Below are 22020 nucleotides of genomic sequence, written 5' to 3' on the forward strand. Positions count from 1 at the left end.
CGCTCGCCACCACGCCTGGTTAAGTTTTTGTATTTTTTAGTAGAGACCGGGGTTTCACCATGTTAGCCAGGATGGTCTTGATCTCCTGACCTCGTGATCCGCCCACCTTGGCCTCCTAAAGTGCTGGGATTAGAGGTATGAACCATCATGCCCGGCCCCAAAATCTTTTGAAGTTACTTGCTAATATTTAAAACTCAGGGCACTTCATATAAATATCCTTATTTTTCAAGCAAAATTGGAAATCTGATCTTGCAAAACTTGTCTGAATCCCCAAAATTAGCTAGTTCCAAAAAACACTTGCCACTTAACCAGGGCATGTATTCTCCTGATATTACCAGTCTCTATTTGGCCTATCTCCCTCATTTAACTTAACGTCTGAGTCCTGTGAACACCTGAGATCAAAATTTTATTTCTAAGTTTTTAATGGAATCTGGTCAGATTCAAGAAAGAAAAAAAAAAGCTCCAGGTCTTAAAATATGTTAGTTAAATCAAACCCAACAGAAAACTAAAAGACAGTAACTGATTATTTGGTTTCATTCACTTAATCACTTTTTAGGCAATTACTCTCCTTTCTATGCCCTAATTATTTTATCTCTAAAGCAGGCAGGTTTTAAGTGGGTATTTTGGAAAAGGTCAAAGACAAAGCATTCTAAACATGTCAGTACTTTTTATCCCTAAACTAGTACTTTTTGATCCCAGAAGATGCCAAATAAAAGCTATTTTACTCAAAAAAAGAAACACACCATGGTATAGCAGCTGTAACACATATAAACTATGGCTGAGAACCAATCTTTTTTTTAAATGTATTTATAAGGAGGCAGATAATACATAGGTTTCTCTCACCTCTCCTGAAGGAATTAATCAACCAAAAAACGTTTATTTTCTTTACCTGGACGTCGGATGGCAGGATCAGGATCGAGGGTTTTCTTTAAATATTCTGTTAGTGTTTGCAAATTTGCATCGCTGAGTTCCATTGCTATAGGATCTAAAATATAAAATGAGGTTTGGGTAACTGGTCACTTAAGGAAAAAGTGATTTACATTTTAAAAAAATCCATTTATATTATGGGTCCCTCTGAAAGTCATCCATCTGTTGTTTCTTGTATGGGCAATAAAGAGTTTATTTATTGAGGCAAGAGTCCAGCAAATGAGATGTGTCTTTTTCCCCCAAAACAACAGTGAGACAATTTTATGATAAGGGAGATGAAAAAAAATCCCAAAATTTCAAAAAGATAGTCATAAGAAAAAAAAGCTGAAGGACTGCTCGAAGCCATCAGAAAGTTTATACGATTCAATGCTATGGGAAAGGGCTTACAAAGGTTAAGAAAAAAAAATCACTGAGGACCTCAGGAGCCTGGGCACAGTGGCTCAGGTCTGTAAATTCCAGCACTTTGGGAGGCTGAGGCAGGTGGATTGCTTGAGCTCAGCAGTTAGAGACTGGCCTGGGCAACAGGGCGAGACCCGTCTCTACCAAAACTACAAAAAAATTGAAGCTGGGCATGATGGTTCATGCCTGTAATCCTAGCACTCTGGGAGGCTGAGGCAGGCGGATCACCTGAGGTCAAGAATTTGAGACCAGCCTGGCCAACATGGTAAAATCCCGTCTCTACTAAAAATACAAAAATTAGTCAGACATGGTGGCAGGAGCCTGTAATCTCAGCTACTCGCGGGGCTGAGGCAGGAGAATCGCTTGAACCCGAGAGGCAAGGTTTCAGTGAGCTGAGATCGCACCATTGCACTACAGCCTGGGCGGTAAGAGCAAAACTCCGTCTCAAAACAAACAAACCAACCCACCCGAAAAATTAGCCAGGTGTGGTAGTGGGCACCTTCGGTCCCAGCTACTCGGAAGGCTGAGGTGGGAAGATGTCTTGAGCCTGGGGGCGGAGGTTGCAGTGAGCTGAGATGGTGCCACTGCACTCCAGCTTGGGTGATGGAGCAAGACCCTGTCTCAAAACAAAAAACAAAAAACAAACAAAAAAACGCCCCACAATAAGAAATTAAAATTTTAAACAGCAAATAAATATCCCACGTAAAGTTCTGAGATTAAAGAAACAATAAATTCCTTCATGTACAACATGTAATCGCAAATACTACAAACAATGTGCTAAGAATTTGCATCTAGGGAGATAAATTCTAGAGTTCAGAAGATGACAGCTAAGATTATGATTCTAGAAGTTTTCATAAAGCTTAAACAAAACGAAACCACAGAATATGCTTGTAAGTGACCAAAAAACTTCACATCTAACAGATGACAAATTAAAAAAAATTTTTTTGTAGAGACATGGTCTCACTATGTTGCCCAGGCTGGTCTCAAACTCCTGGACTCAAGCGATCCTCCTGCCTTGGCCTGCCAGGCGTGAGCCACTGTGCCCAGTCCACAAATTTTAAGCTGACTAAATGGCCTACGCCAATTTAACTAGTAAAACGTAGGCTAAGAAATACATAGTTCAAGAGATTTATTGTGCAACAAGGTGACTAATGTATTGTAGGCTGGGCGCGGTGGCTCAAGCCTGTAATCCCAGCACTTTGGGAGGCCGAGACGGGCGGATCACTAGGTCAGGAGATCGAGACCATCCTGGCTAACACAGTGAAACCCCGTCTCCACTAAAAATACAAAAAACTTAGCCGGGCGAGGTGGCAGGCGCCTGTAGTCCCAGCTACTCAGGAGGCTGAGGCAGGAGAATGGCGTAAACCCGGGAGGCGGAGCTTGCGGTGAGCTGAGATCCGGCCACTGCACTCCAGCCTGGGTGACAGAGCGAGACTCCGTCTCAAAAAAAAAAAAAAAAAAAATGTATTGTATACTTGAAAAGTACTGGGTATATTTTAAGTGCTTTCACCACACACACACACCCCGCCCCCCCAAGCATGTGAAGTAATATATATGTTAATTAGCATGATTTAGCCATTCTACAGTATATTTCAAACATTCTACATATATTTCAAAACATGCATATCGTAAATATATACAATTTTGTCATTAAAAATGGAAAAAAAAGGAGTCTGAACCCACCCAATTAAAAGGAAAATGGAAAAAAAAAAACCACAGAAACAGCACATACACAAAGTACAAGTGTCAGATGTGCATGATTACCAACAGACCACAAATCCTGGGAATCTTATCAATGGAGCTTTACGGTCTTCAACCTGTTGGTGAGATGATAAAATTAGGTGCAAACTGAGGGAACTTTTTGGGGTGACAGAATGTTCTAAAATTGGACTGTGGTGACACATGCATAACCTTCATAAATTTACTAAAATTTCCCAAACAGTTCACTTAAAATGGATAAATCTTATAGTATGTAAATTGTACTTCAATAAAGCTATTTTAGGGGGGGGCGCAGTGGCTCACACCTGTAGTCCCAACACTTTGGGAGGCTGAGGGGGGTGGATCACCTGAGGTCAGGAGTTTGAGACCAGCCTGGCCAACATGGTGGACCCTGTCTCTACTAAAAATACAAAATTAGCCTGGCGTGGTGGCATGCACCTGTAATCCCAGTTACTTGGGTGGCTGAGGCAGGAGAATGGCTTGAACCTGGAGGCAGCAGCTGCAGTGAACCAAGATTGTGCCACTGCACTCCAGCCTCGGAAAGAGTGAGACTCTGTCTCAAAAACAAAAAACAAACAAACAAACAAAATTTTAGAAAACTCCACTTATGCTTAGATCCTATTAGGCAGCTTTTAGATACATAGCCACATGTAGATGGGAAAGTGGAGCCCTTTCAGGGAAATCATGCACCAAATTAACCAGAGGCTTCTATGAAAAAGAAGAAAAAAATTAAACACACAATTTTTTTAAAATGTAAAAAAGGTCAGTGGAAGAAGTTCAAGGATATCATAATTCGATTTATGCAAAAAAACTTCACATATAGAAGAAAACAAAAATACACTCCAAAATGCAGAACAGTGATAACATCTAGGTGATGGATATAAGGAGAGTTTTATCCTCTTCATACTTTTCTAATCTTACAATCACTTATATCTATTACACATTCACAGTCAGGAATTTAAATAATTTTATTATTTTTTCAGACAGAGTTTTGCTCTGTGGCCCAGACTGGAGTGCAGAGGCATGATCATAGCTCACCACAGCCTCAACCTCCAGGGCTCAAGCCACAACCTCCCACCTCAGCCTCTTGCGTAGCTGGAACTACAGGCGCAATAAACCATGCCTGGCTAATTTTTGTATTTTTTGTAGAGACAGGGTTTCACCATGTTGTGCAGGCTGGTCTTGAACTCCTGACCTCAAGCAATTTTCCTGCCTTGGCATCCCAAAGCATTGGGATTACAGGCATGAGCCACCATGCCAGGACCCATTTATTTTTAAAATGTCTATGACAATATGCAATCAAGTTCTTGTTCGTATACGGAAGGAGCTTCGGAAGACAAGACACAACTGAAATGCCAAGTGCAGGCCTATACACCCTTTACTAGAGTGATGAAATCCAAAAATCAAAAAACTGAAAGTTTGTTTTTTTAAAAAAGTTTGTGGCAAACTCACTTGGCAGCAAAACCAGCCTAAACTGCCTGAGGCTATCAACATAGATTTATCTCACTTAGTATGAAAATTTGTTTCACTAAAGAAATATCAATATGTTTGATTACAGGATGCTACCCCAAGCCCCACTGGGGATGTTGTGTAATCCACACTACGTGCATCGAAAAAAAATCCCAAATTCTGAAACATGTGTCCTCTGAAGTGCCAAATGAATCACAAAGACAGCACCTTAAATGTTAGGAGGTTAAGAAGGGAGTCACGGGGTTATGTGGCCATCCAAGAGTTTCCCAGAGCCTAAGCCTTGAGCTGAACCTTGAAAAATATGTATATCTGAATAGGCAAAGTAGGACAAGGGCACACCTGCCAAAATAAATTGTGTGAGCAAAGTAACAGAGATGGGAAGAGAGAATAGTGGACTAGGAGATCAAGATCAGATCATATAGGTTCCTCCATACTTGGCTGAAGAGTGCCATGATTTAATGTATGGGGAAGCCACGAAGGTTTTCTGAAGTGGGTAAAAATGTAATGAAAGTGGAGTAAGTGGAGTAGAGGACCTTTGGGCTGTTAATGGTTTGCAGAATGGGGGAGGTGTCACATGTATGAACTAGGCACATGATGCTAGATGTTTTCATAGGCTTTGTATCATCTATTCCACACAACCATTTTACACACAAAGAAGGGCGCTCAGGTTGACTAAGTCACACATGGTTAATAAATAAAGATCAGATTCAAATCAGTCCGACTCTATAGGTCTACCCTCTTTCTACTACCCAAGGCTGCCTCTTAGGTGGAAATGACAGAGGACTGACCTAGAGTGAAAGCACTCACAACACAATAGAAAGGCTGATGTGAAAAGAGGGCAGCCAGAGGACAACTGAGCAGCAGGAAGCCAGAAAATAAGAAAATATATCTAATGCTGTGCTTATGCAGGGCACACCCCAACAGCCAGAAACCCCAACCTTCTAAAGAGAATTATCTGTATTCTACATGCTGCAGTCCTTCCCCTTAATTAGAAAATGTGTTTATCACAGGAAGCTAATGTTCTGACTGACTGAGTAGAGCCCACCACCTACCTAATCACTCCCTCTAATCCAGGGTGTACCACTCTATAGGTGTGAAAATCAAGTCCCATTAAACCACACATACAATCTATTGAGAGGCTACACCCTTTATGGTTTTTTTATGTCACAAGTTTGGAAAATACTACACATTATATCCTGCCCCACTCTGGAGACTCACAATACAAAGCACTTTAAACTCACAAAGTTACTGGTTTACATAGATTAATTCAGAGTCTCCATTGGTGGAAGGCTGGGGCAGATGGATCGCTTGAGCCCAGGAGTTCAAGACCTGCCCAGGCAACATGGCAAAACCTCATCTCTACTAAAAATACAAAAAATTAGCCGGACATGGTGGTGGGGCCCTGTAGTCCTAGCTACTTGGGAGGCTGAGGTGGGAGGATTGCCTAGTCTCTCCCATTATTTGGCTACAGAACCCCTTTTCAATAGAACATACTTTGGAAAGCAATGATTTAATCTATGTATCTTCCTATTCCTTTTTTCTGTGTTGAAATGTTGGATCAGTTATGAAATCATGAAAGTTTGGGCCAGGTGTGGCGGCTCACACCTATAATCCCAGCACTCTCTGAAGCTGAGAGGAGCGGATCACCTGAGGTCAGGAGTTTGAGACCAGCCTGGCCAACACGATGAAACCCTGTCTCTACTAAAAATTAGCCACGCATGGTAGCACATGCCTGTAATCCCAGTTACTCGGGAGGCTGAGACAGGAGAATCACTTGAAACCGGGAGGCAGAGGTTGCAGTGAGGTGAGACTGCGCCACTGTACTCCAGCCTGGACAACAAGAGAGAAACTCAGTCTCCAAAAAAAAAAAAAAAAAAAAAAGTTAGTTTGCTGTGGTCAGGTTAAATCATTAACATCAGTGTATCTGAGTTAAAGAAAATTGGCCTTTCTTTGCCATACGCAAATTTATTCTACCTTTGGGGATTCAGGCAAGGTAGCTTGTTAGAAACTTGCCTGGGGAGGGTGCAGGGGGAGATTCACAGATCTACTCTGTCTTTTAAAAAAAAAAAGAGAAAGAGAGAGAGAGAGAGAGACAGGGGGTCTCACTGTATTGTCCAGATTGGATTCTAACTCCTGAGCTCAAGCAGACCTCCTGCCTCAGCCTCTGGAATAGGTGGGACTAGGCACATGCCACCACACAGGGCTTATTTTCTTGATTTTTAAAAACACACTTCTTAATAAATCTGCATTTCACTTTCTTCATTATGTTTCTCTAGCATTTGTATTATTTCTCAACTAAAACTCCTTAGATTCCTCATAATTACTTGTATTAAACACCAAAATTCCTGGCCAGGTGCAGTGGCTGACACCTGTAAGCCCAGCACTTTAGGAGGACAAGGCAGGTGGATTGCTTGAGCCGGCTTGAGACCAGCCTGAGCTAACACAGCAAGACCCTGTTTCTACTAAAAATACAAAAAATTAGCCAGGTGTCGTGGCACACACCTGTAGATCCAGCAAGTTGAGACTGCTGTGAGTTGTGATCAGGCCACTGCACTCCAGATTGGGCAATGGGAGTGAGACCCTGTCTCCAAAACCACCACCACCACCACCACCACCACCACCACCACCACCACCACCACCACCACCACCAAATCCCTTACCACAGCAGAGTCCACGCAATCTGGCATCTATTGACCTCATGTCGTACCTCTTCCTGGCTCTTGCTACATTCCAGGCACAAAAGCCTTCTGTTCTACAAACTGGCCACAAGAGTTCTCCCTGACCATAATAATGCTCATCCTCTAATTTGATAATGGGCACCATTCAGCACTCAGCCCACTGTCAACTCTTCAAAAAGGCCTTCTACGACTACCATCTACATCATCCTTGTTTTACTGTGTTAGCAATTACCCTCATTTGAAATCATCTTTAACTTCTTTGTCGTCTCACACACATACTGGACTGCAAGCTCCTGAGGGCAGGGACTTTTGTCTGTATGCTCAGGACCTTCAGCATTATCTGGCACACAGTACATATTTTGTAAGCATTTGTTGTATGACCTAAAGCATAAGTAACAACATGTCAGTCACCCAGCAAAATGTGAGTTTCCAGCCAAGACTGGAGATTATTCCTTTAGGATCAATCATTAGCAGCCCCAACATAATGTGGGAACTCAGTTGCATGAATGTCAGATGAACAAATGACCAACTTAATTGCCACAATTAAATGTGCCACAATTCAAAAGTACCTCAAGAAAGTGAACTTTTAGACTTGTTCTGGCCTGGAAGAATGGCTCATGCCTGTAATCCCAGCACTTTGGGAGGCCGAGGCAGAAGGATCACTTGAGGCTAGGAATTCAAGACCAGTATGGGCAACAAGTGAGACCCTGTCTCTACAATAAATAAAAAAAATTAGCCAGGCATGGTGGCGAGCACTTGTAGTGTCAGCTGCTCTGGAGGCTGAGGCAGAAGGATAGGTTAAGCCCAGAATTTTAAGGCTTCAGTGAGCTATGATCATGCCATTGCATTCTAATCTGGGCAACAGAGTGAGACTCTTGTCTCTGAAAAAAGATTTATCCTGTATTACCTGTTCAAACATGCCAGTGCTTTCACTTTTGTTTCAGGGTTCTGTACTTACTGTTCCCTCTGCCTGCAGAGCTTTGCCCATGGTTCTCACTGCCTACTTCATTCTCATTCAGGACTCTCTTGTTTTTTTTTTGGAGACAGTGGTCTTTGCTCTGTCACCCAGGCTGGAATGCAATGTCGTGATCTCAGCTCACTGCAGCCCCTGCCTCCCAGGTTCAAGCGATTCTCCTGCCTCAACCTCCCAAGTAGCTGGGACTACAGGTGCATGCCACCACGCTTGGCTAATTTTTGCACTTATAGTAGAGATGGGGTTTCACCATGTTGGCCAGGCTAATCTCAAACTCCTGACCTCAGGTGATCTGCCCGCCCCAGCCTCCCAAAGTGCTGGAATTACAGGCATGAGCCACCGTGCCCGGCCTGAAAGGACTCTTTTCAAATGTCATCTTTTTTTCAGAGATGCCTTGCTGCACCATCCTATCTAAAAGAGGATTCAGGCCGGGCGCGGTGGCTCAAGCCTGTAATCCCAGCACTTTGGGAGGCCGAGACGGGCGGATCACGAGGTCAGGAGATCGAGACCATCCTGGCTAACCCGGTGAAACCCTGTCTCTACTAAAAAGTACAAAAAACCAGCCGGGCAAGGTGGCGGGCGCCTGTAGTCCCAGCTACTCAGGAGGCTGAGGCAGGAGAATGGCGTAAACCCGGGAGGCGGAGCTTGTAGTGAGCTGAGATCTGGCCACTGCACTCCAGCCTGGGCGACAGAGCGAGACTCCGTCTCAAAAAAAAAAAAAAGAGGATTCACCTCAGTTACTCTCCATGCCCTTACTCTACTATTTTCCAAGTACATTTTATCAGGCATATTAACTTCTTTTGTCATTTACTGTGCTTCTTTCTTCACTAGATTGCAAACTCCATCGATAGCAGGGACTTTGTGCTTTGTTCACTGCTATCTCCCTAGAGTCTTACAATAGTGATGAGCACCTATTATATATTTGTTGTACTATTTTAAAAAGCTAGATACCTTTGATGTTTCCATCAAAAATATTATTCTTCATCTTTATTTTGGTTGGTTGACTGTGTCAAACAGGAAGAGGTGGACACGACCTTTTAGATTCTAAAACCACAACAGGCTGAGCAAGATGATCACTTCTGTAATCCCAGCACTTTGGGAGGCCGAGATGGGACGATCACTTGACCCCAAGGACCGTTCAAGACCAGATTTGGCAACAATAGTGAGATCCTGTCTCTACAAAAATTTTAAAAATTAGCTGGGCTCGGTGGTACCCTCCTGTGGTCCTAGCTACTAGGGAAGTTGAGGCAGGAGGATCGCTTGAGCCTGGGAGGTCGAGGCTGCAATAAGCTGCAGTCTTGCCACTGCAGTCCAGTCTGGGTGACTGAGTGAAATCCTGTCTCTAAAAATAAAATAAAATAAAATAAAAATAAATAAATAAAACCACATAATAGAATGAAACCTAAAATGATTAAGTTGAGATGCTAGGGTGGGACTATTTTTAAGTTTTAGAAAAAGTGAGGGGTTACATAAATATGCATGTTATAATCCCTCAAAGTTAAAATACTACATAGATCCCAGAATCTTAATATTCTTTTTTAAGACAGGGTCTGGGTCTGTTGCCTAGACTGGAGAAATGCAGCGGTATAATTCTGACCCACTGAAACCTCTGCCTCCTGGGCTCAAGCCATCCTTCTACTTCAGCCTCCCAAGTAGCTGGGAATACAGGCACGCACCACCACACCTGGCTAATTTTTGTGTTCTTTCTGTAGACGGGGTTCCCATGTTTCCCAGGGTGGTCCAGAACTCCTGAGCTCAAGTGATTCACTCACCTTGGCCTCCCAAAGTTTATTCTTTGGGAATTTTCTTTAAGGAACTATTTGTCAACAAATCCTTTTTATATCGCCTTACTGATAAAGTCTATAAAACCAAATTCTAAGCTTATCTTTGATTTGAGAAAATGAGAGAAATCAGGGACTTTTAGAGAACATTCTGCAGGTATTCATAATTATCAACAAGATCAAGGTCTAATCTTATGTGACCACATGTAAAGGTACTTTGACATTCTGAAATATTAGCAATATATAAATGCAAAAAGTGTTACTGATCTAAAAATGACTCAAACTAGAAACAAAAAATTATTTTGGCCAAGTAGGGTGGCTCATGCCTATAATCCCAGCTCTTTGGGAGGCCGAGGAAAGCAGATTGGTTGAGTCCAGGATTTTGAGACCAACATGGGCAACATGGTGAAACCCCATCTCTACAAAAAAATATGAAAATTAGTTGAGTGTGGTGGTGCATGCCTGTAGTCCTAGCTACTTGGGAGGCTGAGGTAGGATAGGCTGAGCCCAGGTCAGCCCAGGCAACACAGTAAGATGGTGTCTTTAAAAAAAAAAAAGAGGCCGGGCGCGGTGGCTCAAGCCCGTAATCCCAGCACTTTGGGAGGCCGAGACGGGCGGATCACGAGGTCAGGAGATCGAGACCATCCTGGCTAACACGGTGAAACCCCGTCTCTACTAAAAAATACAAAAAACTAGCCGGGCGAGGCGGCGGGCGCCTGTAGTCCCAGCTACTCGGGAGGCTGAGGCAGGAGAATGGTGTAAACCCGATTGGCGGAGCTTGCAGTGAGTTGAGATCCAGCCACTGCACTCCAGCCTGGGCAACAGAGCGAGACTCCGTCTCCAAAAAAAAAAAAAAAAAAAGAGAGAGGGAATAATTCATTTTTATCACCTTTAAATGAGAGGGTGATACTTTCCTTTCTCCACGGAACTATCTTTGGAAATTCCTATCAATACACAATTTAAAAATTTAAAAAAGCATCACAATAAATCAGTTATGCCTGACATCTAAATTTCCAAGTTCTTCTTGTTGAATGAATGGCCAGACCTAAGTCTAGCATCTTCCCATAGGCCCTCAGTTATAGGTGGAGATTTCTGGAATAAAAGCCTTGTTTTCCAAAGCCATCTCACAGACATCTGTGACATAAGCTGATCCAAGATATCTGCCTTTTTCTTAGATATGTCCTCAACACATTAGAGAACCATTCCCGAGGCCTTAAATTTGGGAATAGGGAAAGAGATCCAATGAATGAAAACTATCTGGCACCCATATATGAAGAACATATCCCAACACCTCAACCTACCCTCTGCTTTCTAATCATAGGAATATACCACTTAGAATCAAATCCAAACTCCTTACATTGCCTACAAAGCCTTCTATGATCCGGGTCCTGGATACTTCTCCCTTCTTCACATAACACTCTAGGAACCTAAGATATTCCTTAAATATTTCAATATTCCAAGCCGGTTCCTATCCCTGAGTCTTCTATTCTCTCTACCTGGAATGTTCTGCCCCTCACCTTTTAATGGCTGGTCTCTACCCAAATATCACCTCCTCAGAAAAGCCTTCTTCACCTGTCACATAATTCTGTCACTATCTGAAATTATCTAATGTTTTTTCTTTCACCCACGAGAATACATGGTTCTCAAGGGAAGGGACCCTCTCCATTTTTGCTTTTTCACTATATTCCCAGAGATTAAGTGGATGCTCAATAAAGTTATTAAATAAACAAATTAATTCCAAAACTAGAGCACTGCTCTTGCATCCATCCAATCCTATCCCAGACCCCAACCAGCAGAAGTAATCAGAAGGGGAGAGAGACTTCCCTTGCACTGGTGGTAAGAAGTGAAAGATAAAGGGTTGTAGGAGGGGAGCGACTAGGTCCATTAGGATCCTCTGAAAGCATGCCAAAAAGAAAAAAAAAGACATACAAAGAAAGGCCAAAGATCTGACGATGTGGGTCCAAGGTGAGGCGAAAAAGAACAATTGGTGGAATCCAAGAGTAAAGGGTCCTCTTCTGTGCCTCCAAGGAAGAATAATACTTGTGCATCTACCATGTGGCAAGCACAGAGGCGGTGGGGGCGAGGGGGAGGTAGCACCCACCAGGGAGAGAGAAGTAAGCAAGACAGACAAGGTCGTTGCTCTCAAACAGCTTACATTCTAGCAGTTGAGAAAGATAATAAACAAGTAAGCAATAAGTAATTGTTAGTAAATGCTATGAAGTAAATAAACCAGGTGATGTTGATGGACAGCCATGAGAGAAGGGTCCTAGAGAGGTTGATTAGGCAGCTTGACCAACATGGTGAAACCCCGTCTCTAATAAAAATACAAAAATTAGCCGGTGTGGTGGCATGCACCTGTAGTCTCAGCTACTCGGGAGGCTGAGGCAGGAGAATCGCTTGAATCCGGGAGGAAGAGGCTGCAGTGAGCCGAAATCGCGCCACTGCACTCCAGCCTGGGAGGCAGAGCGAGACTCCCTCTCACAAAAAAGAAAAAGAAAAGAGGTTGGTTAGCGGAGGCCTAAGGTGAGGGAAACTTGGGAGGGGGCCTGCCTTGCAAAAATGATGTTGGTAATTCCCCAGCAAACAAAAGGAACGTGCAAATAATTTTAAATCGGAATAAGCCTGGAATATGGAAGAAAACAGAAAACCATACTGGCTAAGGAGAAAGATGGGTGGGAGAGATGAATAAACAACCATCAGCTCCCAGGCAACCTTTGTAAACCACGGTAAATAACTCAGAGCATCCTCAAAGCCACTCTACGAGGTAGATTCCGTTATTAAACCCATTTTGCAGCTAAGGAAATGGAGGCTCAGTGAGCTAAGGTGACCAGCCCCAAGTTACACCCCTAGAGAGAGGCTACGTCTGGAATGAACCCAGGCGATATAATTCCAAAGTCTATGCTCCGAACCACCACGGCACAGCGTTTCTCCCAGAATGAGGGAACCCCCCTGTTACAGGGGATTTCTATGTCCCGGGTGTACCGACTAGAATTCTCACAAACGATTCAGCAAAGTGAGATCACGATGCCCGTTTTACAGTCAGGGATTCAAGTACAGAGGTTAGAGAGGGTGAGTTCGGGGGCTTCACTAGAGTTTGGGCAAGGGGGGATCGCGCGGCAGCCGCAGCTCCACGCGTCCGCAGTCCCCGCCAGGGCAGGCCTCGGAGCCGCACACCCAGCTCGCGCGGCTGGAAGCCCCCGTCGCAGAGAACGGACACGCGAGCGCGACCAATAAGAAGCAGCCTTTCCGAGCGGAGACGCGGCGGCGCAACCAATCAGCGCCGTGATGGAGAGGAAAGGGCGGGCAATCCGCAGGCTCGCGTTAGGCCGCGCCTCAGCTGCCCTCACCCCTCACAGGCCCCGGAGCCGTCGGGCCTGGGTCAGAGACCTAGGACGGCGCGAGGCGCGGCGAGCGCTGCCTAGGGAGGCGAAGACCTTGCCTCAGCGCACCGCCCGAGCCCCGGGCCCACATTCCGCTCTCGCCCAGAGGCGCGGTTCTCACTCCCTAGCGCTCGGAAGTACCGGGAGCGCCTCATCCCTTCCTCAGCTGGGGCCCAAGAGCCACTCTGGTAGGCCGTGCACGGCCCGCGCCTCACCTCGTGGGGATACAGAAACGGAGGAGGGAACCCCAGCCGCGGACTGTAGCTGGCACTACCCGCTCCTGCAGCCGCTCCGCCTCACATTCAAACCCCGGCAAAATGGCGCGACAGCGAGGCTGAGGCCAGATCGCATGCGCGAGCGGCCCGCTGCAGGGGGCGGGGCCAGGAATGCTCTGTCCCCACCCAAGTTCTAAGGGCCAATCCGGACCCCGCTCTGTTTCTGCGCTGATGTCACAAGTGACAATGCCCTTTGGCTCTGACCATTCCAACAGGCTTCACGGTTTCCGTTTTCCAAAGAGGAACGCAGATTCAGCGAGCGGCTGCTGGCTTGTGACCTATTTTGATGTCAGGGCTTGGCACGTAGGAATTGTTCAATGCTGATCGATTCAAGGTCATGCACATAGGGTCTCAGACGCAGGAGAACTTCCTGTCCCTCTTGGAGCTTCTATTTTAGAGGGAGACACGGCCAGGCAGGTCTCGAACTCCTGGCCTCAAGTCATCCGCACACCTTGACCTCCCAAAATGCTGGGATTCCTGGCGTGAGCCACCGCGCCTGGCTTGGTATGTAAGTTTTTGGTACTCATTACAGCCGACAAACCTACATGATCTGGTCCCTGCCTGCCCTGATCACCTTCTGCTTCCCTCCTCCTCACCCTCACTCAGCTCCACCACCCCACTTTCTTCTTGTTCCTCTAAGCTCCAAGCTTATTTCTACTTTAGAGCGTTTATACTTGCTGTTCCCTGTGCTGGGATGTTCTAGATCCCTGAATTATTGGCTCCTTCTTTACGTTTAGATTCCAGCGCAAATGTCACCTCCACAAAGAGGCCTGTCTGAAATTGCCCACACAGCATCACCCAGAACACAATTTAGCGCTGCCAGTTTTAGCAAATAAAATGCAGGCTGCCCAGGTCAATGTGAATTTTAGAAAAAAATTTATAATTTTCTAGTATAAATATTTTATAGGACATATTTATACTTAAAAATCATGCATTGCTTATCTGAAATTCACATTGAACTGGGTGCCCAGTATTTGATCTGGTAGCCCTAGTTCCATGATATCATTATGGTATTTATCACTCCCCAACTAATTGTCTCTTCTTTGTTTATTGTCATTCCTCCTTCCGCCTCTCCCCTCTTAAACCCCTGCCCTTCTCCCCCCATCCATAACCTAAGGGATTCTATACAGCAAGGGCTTTTCTTTTTTTTTTTTTTTTTTTTTTTTAAAGAGACAGGGTCTTGCTCTGTCACCCAGGCTGCAGTGCAATGGCACAATCATAGCTCATTGCAGCCTGGACCTCCTGGGCTAAAGCAATCCTCCCACCTCAGCCTCCTGAGTAGCTAGGACTACAGGCGCCTGCCACCACACCCGGCTAATTTTGAATTTTTTTTGTAGAAATGAGCTCTCACTATGTTGCCCAGGCAAACTCCTGGCCTCAAGTGATCCTCCCACCTCAGCCTCCTTAAGCACTGGGATAGGGCCGGGCGTGGTGGCTCATGCCTGTAATCCCAGCACTTTGGTGGGCTAAGGCACACAGATCACCTGAGGTTGGGAGTTTGAGACCTGACCAACATGGAGAAATCCCATCTCTACTAAAAACACAAAATTAGCCGGTCATGGTGGCGCATGCCTGTAATCCCAGCTACTTGGGAGGCTGAGGCAGAAGAATCATTTGAACTCAGGAGGCAGAGGTTGCAGTGAGCTGAGATCGCGCCATTGCACTCCAGCCTGGGCAACAAGAGCGAAACTCCCATCTCAAAAAAAGAGAAGGGATTACAGGGGTGAGCCACCGCACCAACCCCGTATTGATGGTATTCACAGCTGTACCCCCAGCACTAGGCACACAGTAGCTGCTCAATAAATGTTTGTTGCATGTTGAATGAAATACCATATATAAATAAGTGAAGTCTATGGAGAAAGGTACATGAGTGAGAGACATTGGTGAAAAAGATGTATTTTTACTATTGCAGCAATAGTACCAGTAATCATCTTAATCATTCTAATCTGCTTTTTTTTTTTTTTTTTTTTGAGATGGAGTCTCGCACTGTCACCCAGACTGGAGTGCAGTGGTGCGATCTCGGCTCACTGCAAGCTCCGTCTCCCGGGTTCACACCATTCTCCTGCCTCAGCCTCCTGAGCAGCTGGGACTACAGGCGCCCACCAACACGCCCGGCTAGTTTTTTGTGTTCTTAGGAGAGACGGGGTTTCACCGCGTTAGCCAGGATGGTCTTGATCTTCTGACCTCATGATCCACCCGCCTCAGCCTCCCAAAGTGCTGGGATTACAGGTGTGAGCCACCGGCGCCAGCCCACTAATATGCTTTAATATAATTAACATGTTCCTCTAGTCCTAGGGAGAATGAGCCTGATGACTTTACTATTTTCTACCTCTAAGAGCCAGTCACAGCCGGGCGCGGTGGCTCACGCCTGTAATCTCAGCACTTTGGGAGGCCAAGGCAGGTGGATCATGAGGTCAGGAGATCAAGACCATCCTGGCTAACACGGTGAAACCCCATCTCTACTAAAAATACAAAAAATTGGCTGGGTGTGGTGGCAGGCACCTGTAGTCCCAGCTACTCAGGAGGCTGAGGCAGGAGAATGGTGTGAACCCAGAGGCGGAGCTTGCAGTGAGTGGAGATCGGGCCACTGCACTGCAGCCTGGGCGACAGTGCAAGACTCTGTCTCAAAAAAAAAAAAAAAAAGAGCCAGTCACAAACGAGGCTGGCTGGCATCTTGTGTCTGTCTAGCATCTCTGCCAGTTTCTGTAGAAAACCCTCGAGCTGTGCCAAACAGTCATGTCTGTGGACACCGCTCGTGGTGTCAGGGGGTGTCTTCGCCCAATGCCTATCGCCCTTTGCAGCCACTGGAAGAATGATGCAGGTGAGAGCCACGGAAAGGCTGAGTGTCCTCCTTCTCTGCTCTGCATGGTGATAGCTAAAGATTCCCTTGGGAATCCTCCCCACCCCACCTCTACTACGTACACATACTCTTGGGGTTTGCTACAACTCTTAACAGACTGTGTTGGAAACCAAAGAAAACAATTCATCCACTTCAAGGAGCAGGAGACTAAGTACTCAGTCATGTAGTTTCCTTTCTTTCCAAACCCTTATAAAACAATCTGTCTAGGTCGGGCGCGGTGCTTCATGCCTGTAATCCCAGCACTTTGGGAGGACAGGACGGGTCACCTGAGGTCGGGAGTTTGAGACCAGTCTGGCCAACATGGTGAAACCCCATCTCTACTAAAAATACAAAAATTAGCCGGGTGTGATAGCGGGCGCCTGTAATCCCAGCTACTCAGGAGGCTGAGGCAGGAGAATCACTTGAACCTGGGAGGTAGAGGTTGCAGTGAGCTGAGGTCGTGCCACTGTACTCCAGCCTGGACGACAAAGCGAGATTCTGAACCGCCCCCCCCAAAAAAAACAAAAAAAAAATCCCAATCTGTCTAATGTAAGACATTCTGAAAAGACACATTGTTTATGATGTGCTCCTTGAGGAAGATAACTTTTCATTTTATTTTGGATCCAGAAAGGCATGGACACATTTGGTTATGCTGGGAAAGAACAAGTCTTATGTCTCAATCTCACTTTTAAAGCCCAACTGAGATGCAGAAGAGTGTTAACAGCTAAACATTGAGAAGTATCTGTTGTTTCTTATCTTTCTTAAAATGGAGGCACTTTAATTTGTTTTGTTTTTTTTTTTCCGAGATGGAGTGTCGCTTTGTCACCCAGGCTGGAGTATAGTGGCACAAAATTTGGCTCACTACAACCTCCACCTCCCAGGTTCAAGCAATTCTCCTGCTTCAGCCTCCCAAGTAGCTGGAACTACAGGCGCCGACTACCATGCTCAGCTAATTTTTGTATTTTTAGTAGAGATTGTTTCACCATGTCAGCCAGGCTGGTCTTAAACTCCTGACCTCAGGTGATCTGCCTGCCTCGGCCTCCGAAAGTGCTGGGATTACAGGCGTGAACCACCGCGCCTGGCCTATTTCTGTTTAAATATATGTTTACATGTTACAAAAATCTACACGTTTGAGACTAGCCTGACCAACGTGGTGAAACCCCGTCTCTACTAAAAATATGAAAATTAGCTGGGCGTGGTAGCATGTACCTGTAATCCCAGCTACTCAGGAGGCTGAGGCAGGAGAATTGCTTGAACCCAGGAGGCAGAGGTTGCAGTGAGCCAAGATTGCGCCATTGCACTCCAACTGAGTGACAGAGCGAGACTCCGTCTCAAAAACACAAAAAAATCTACTCATACAAAACAGGAAATCTCCTTTATTAGGATATAAGTTGTAGCTAATATATTATTTATGTCCTCTATTTCCTTATTTTATATATTTTTAATTAAAACAATTTTAAATGTATATATTTAAATTTTTTTTGCAGAGAGAGGGTCTCTCTGTGTTGCCCAGGCTGGTTTCAAACCTCTGGGCTCAAGTGATCCACCCACCTTGGCCTCCCAAATTGCTGGGATTACAGTGGCTCACTGCAACCTCCGCCTCCCAGGTTCAAGCAATTCTCCTGCCTCAGCCTCCTAAATAGTTGGGACTACAGGCATGTGCCACCACACCCAGCTAATTTTTGTACTTTTAGTAGAGACGGGGTTTCACCATGTTGGTCAAGCTGGTCTTGAACTCCTTAGCTCAGGTGATCCACCCGCCTCTGCCTCCCAAAGTGCTGGGATTACAGGTGTGAGGCACCATGCCTGACCTAGAAGTGTATTTTTCTTTTTTTTTTTTTTTTTTTTGAGACGGAGTCTCGCTCTGTCGCCCAGGCTGGAGTGCAGTGGCGCGATCTCGGCTCACTGCAAGCTCCGCCTCCCGGGTTCACGCCATTCTCCTGCCTCAGCCTCCCGAGTAGCTGGGACTACAGGCGCCCACAACCGCGCCCGGCTAATTTTTTGTATTTTTAGTAGAGACGGGGTTTCACCGTGGTCTCGATCTCCTGACCTTGTGATCCGCCCACCTCGGCCTCCCAAAGCGCTGGGATTACAGGCGTGAGCCACCGCGCCCGGCTAGAAGTGTATTTTTCACGCTTCTTGATGGGAAATTATATTTTTTCCATCTCTTGAAGTGGGATTTTTAGACCTGCCTTAGACCTGGGCAAGCCTGCAGACCTTTGCCATGCCCCTGCTTTAGAGGGCTTCATCCTGGCCCTCCTCCAGCTGCTCCCTCCTGTCTGTGAGCCGAATGGGTGTGCACATCTAGAACACATGCCACTCCCTTTGAGACCACGCTGCTGTTGCACAGGGCCCTGGAATTCCCGACCCATAGGCCCCTGGCCTGTGGAGACCCTTGCCTGGGTCACTTCTTCAGAGGCGGGCTGCACAGCAGCTTGTGAGCACTCGCATGCTGGAAGGGTGACTTGGGTCAAAAAGGGGTTTGCAGGGGGTTTGGACAGGGCTGGGCATTCATGCACACATGCAAAGCCTTGTGGTGCAGGGTGAAGCCTGAGGTGGAGAGAGCAAGGTGCTGGTCTTGGGCCAGCCACCCAGTGCTGCTGCTTTCTGGTGTGGAGCTCTGAGGAGCCTGAGAATTCCATCTTTGACCTGCTCTTCCAGATCTTTTCAAAGGTACATTTATAAAGGAAGGAAGACAGAATGTCTTATTCAAAAGCTTTACATAGAGCTTTAAAACGTTGACCCTCAGAGCATCTGAGCTGACATTTGTATTTCTGCCCTAGAGCCTGCAAATGTTAGTCCTGTGCTAAGTGTGTTCTCTGTACACAGGAGCCAGGGCCCCATATTATCTACCACTGTCCATCTGCTCTCCAGCACATCAGAGCAGCCCTTCCTCTCCAGGGCAAGACTGAAAAGAGCATCAAGGTTGAAGTGGAAGAAATACATTGGAAGTGGAGCAGGGCAGTTATTTATTTATTTATTTATTTAAATAGAGACAAGGCTGAATGTGGTGGCTCACTCCTATAATCCCAGCACTTTAGGAGGCCAAGGTGGGTAGATCACCTGAGGTCAGGAGTTCGAGACCAGCCTGGTCAACATGGCGCAATCCCATCTCTACTAAAACTACAAAAATTAGCTGGGCATAGTGACACGCACCTGTAGTCCCAGCTACTCAGGAGGCTGAGGCACAACAATTGCTTGAACCTGGGAGGCCAAGGTTGCAGTGAGCCAAGATTGCACTACTGCACTCCAGCCTGGGCGAGAGAGCCAGACTCCATCTCAAAAAATATATAAATAAATAAAAAATAAATAAATAGAGACAAAGTGTCACTGTGTTGCCCAGGCTGGTCTCAAACTCTTGGGCTGAAGCAATCTGCCTGCCTTGGCTTCCCAGAGAGCTGGGGTTACAGGTGTGAAGCATGGTACCAGGCTAGATCTAAGCAGTGTTTAAGAGGCGGGCTCTAGAGCCAGGCTGCCGGGCTTCGAATCCAGCTGAGTGGCCTAAGTCAAGTTCATCAACCTCTCTGAGCCCGTACCTCTCTATAAAAAGGAGGGGTGTTGGTGATGATGATAATAGTACCTACTTTATGCAGGTTATTGTGAGAGTTAAAGGCTGAAGAATGGTTGAAATAGCAAGAGTCAAAAAATGATCAATATGGAAAGCTAGCAGGAGAAAGTTCATTGGTGGGGAGATGGGGAGGGGGACAGATGGGGTCTCACTGTTTCCCAGGCTGGTCTCAAACTTCTGGCCTCAAGTGATCCTCCTGCCTTAGCCTCCCAAAGTGTTGGGATTATAGGCATGAGCTACTGTGCCCAGCCATTAAGTTCTCCTTCTTTCTTCTTTTGGTGGAAGGGAAGGGAGAAGTGAGACTTTACCAGGAGTCCATGGAATGTGGCCCAAAGGTCAAGGACAGAGTACCTTCCAGGACTCTCTCAGAGGGCAGCAGGAACCTAGGGCTGCTTTCTGCCTATGACAGGTAGGCAGAAGTGGGTCTTCAGAGGCTGGGCACAGTGTCTCATGCCTGTAATCCCAGCACTTTGGGAGGCAGAGGCGGGCAGATCACCTGAGGTCAGGAGTTTGAGACCAGCCTGGCCAACATGGTGAAACCGTCTCTACTAAAAATACAAAAATTAGCCAAGTAATTTTTTTTTTTTTTGAGGAATCTTGCTCTGTTGCCCAGGCTGGAGTGCAGTGGTGTGATCTCAGCTCACTGCAACCTCGGCCTCCCAGGTTCAAGTGATTCTTGTTCCTTAGCCTTCCAAGTAGCTGGGACTACAGGTGTGTGTCACCGTGTCCAGCTAATTTTTGTATTTTTTAGTAGAGACAGGGTTTTGCCACGTTGGTCAGGCTGGTTATGAACTCTTGACCTCTAGTGATCTGCCTGCCTCAGCCTCCCAAAGTGCTAGGATTACAGGTGTAAGCTACCGCACCTGGCCCATGCCTGATAGTTTTGATTCATCATGGATAATCTGTCATTAGAAGAAATTCAGAGCTGAGCCCAGTGGCTCACACCTGTAAATTCCAGAACTTTAGGAGGCTGAAGTGGGAAGATCACTTGGGCCTAGGAGTTCGAGACCAGCTGGGACAATGTAGCAAGACCCTGTCTGTACAATAAATTTTTAAAAATTAGCTGGGCATAGTGAGGTGTGCCTGTAGTCCCAGCTACTGGGGAGGCTGAGGCAGGAAGATTGCTTGAGCCCAAGAATTTGAGGCTGCAGTAAGCTATGATGGTGCCACTGCCACTGCACTCCAGCCTGGGGGAGCCACAGCAAGATCCTGAATCAAAAGAGAATTCATCTGAGGCTTCACCAAGTTGCTGCTGAATCTCTAGAAAGTACAAGGAGAATCCTCAGTTTAGCCATTGAGTCTCAATATGCAGGAATCAAGATCATCACAATACTGGATAAACAAGGGGAACAACTCAACCACATAGAAGATATGGGCCACATAAATACAGACACGAGAGAGGCAGAGAAGACTTTAACAGAACTTAATAAATGCCGTGCCCTTTGTGTCTGTCCACGTAATAGAACAAATAACTTCCGATGGCTTGGGCACGAGAAATTGAGGCTGCAGTCAGCTGCAATGAGGCCACTCACCCCAGCCTGGGTGACAAAGCAAGATCACGTCTCTTAAAAAAAAAAATGGAAACATTGCCAAAGACAGCCATGAAGAAGGAAGCTGTTAGAAGTGTTTTTTGGGCCGGGCGCGGTGGCTCAAGCCTGTAATCCCAGCATTTTGGGAGGCCGAGACGGGCGGATCACGAGGTCAGGAGATCGAGACCATCCTGGCTAACACGGTGAAACCCCCCTCTCTACTAAAAAATACAAAAAACTAGCCGGGCGAGGTGGCGAGCGCCTGTAGTCCCAGCTGCTCGGGAGGCTGAGGCAGGAGAATGGCGTAAACCCGGGAGGCGGAGCTTGTAGTGAGCTGAGATCCGGCCATTGCACTCCAGCCTGGGCGACAGAGCGAGACTCCGTCTCAAAAAAAAAAAAAAAAAGAAGTGTTTTTTGTTTGTGGTTTTTGTGGTGGAGGGAGGGAAAAGAGATAAGAGGTTGTTACCTCAGCAAAAACCTAG

The 22020-nt window shown here is 46.1% G+C and overlaps 1 protein-coding gene across 1 annotated transcript in view; it reads right to left on the minus strand.

Moving 5' to 3' along the window:
* LOC105470706 (chromosome segregation 1 like) overlaps window positions 1-13700 on the minus strand; it is a 47034-nt gene extending 33334 nt beyond the window's left edge. Inside the window, exons 1-2 of the mRNA XM_011722909.3 lie at window positions 13543-13700; window positions 890-985 (exon numbers count right to left, since the gene is read on the minus strand). Coding sequence (XP_011721211.1) covers window positions 890-974 — 85 coding nt within the window. The 5' untranslated portion in view covers window positions 975-985; window positions 13543-13700. The remainder of the gene's footprint in view (window positions 1-889; window positions 986-13542) is intronic.
* Window positions 13701-22020: the final 8320 nt, after the last annotated feature.

This window comes from Macaca nemestrina, chromosome 15 (genome assembly GCF_043159975.1).
Source record: "Macaca nemestrina isolate mMacNem1 chromosome 15, mMacNem.hap1, whole genome shotgun sequence".
Lineage (NCBI taxonomy): Eukaryota > Metazoa > Chordata > Mammalia > Primates > Cercopithecidae > Macaca > Macaca nemestrina.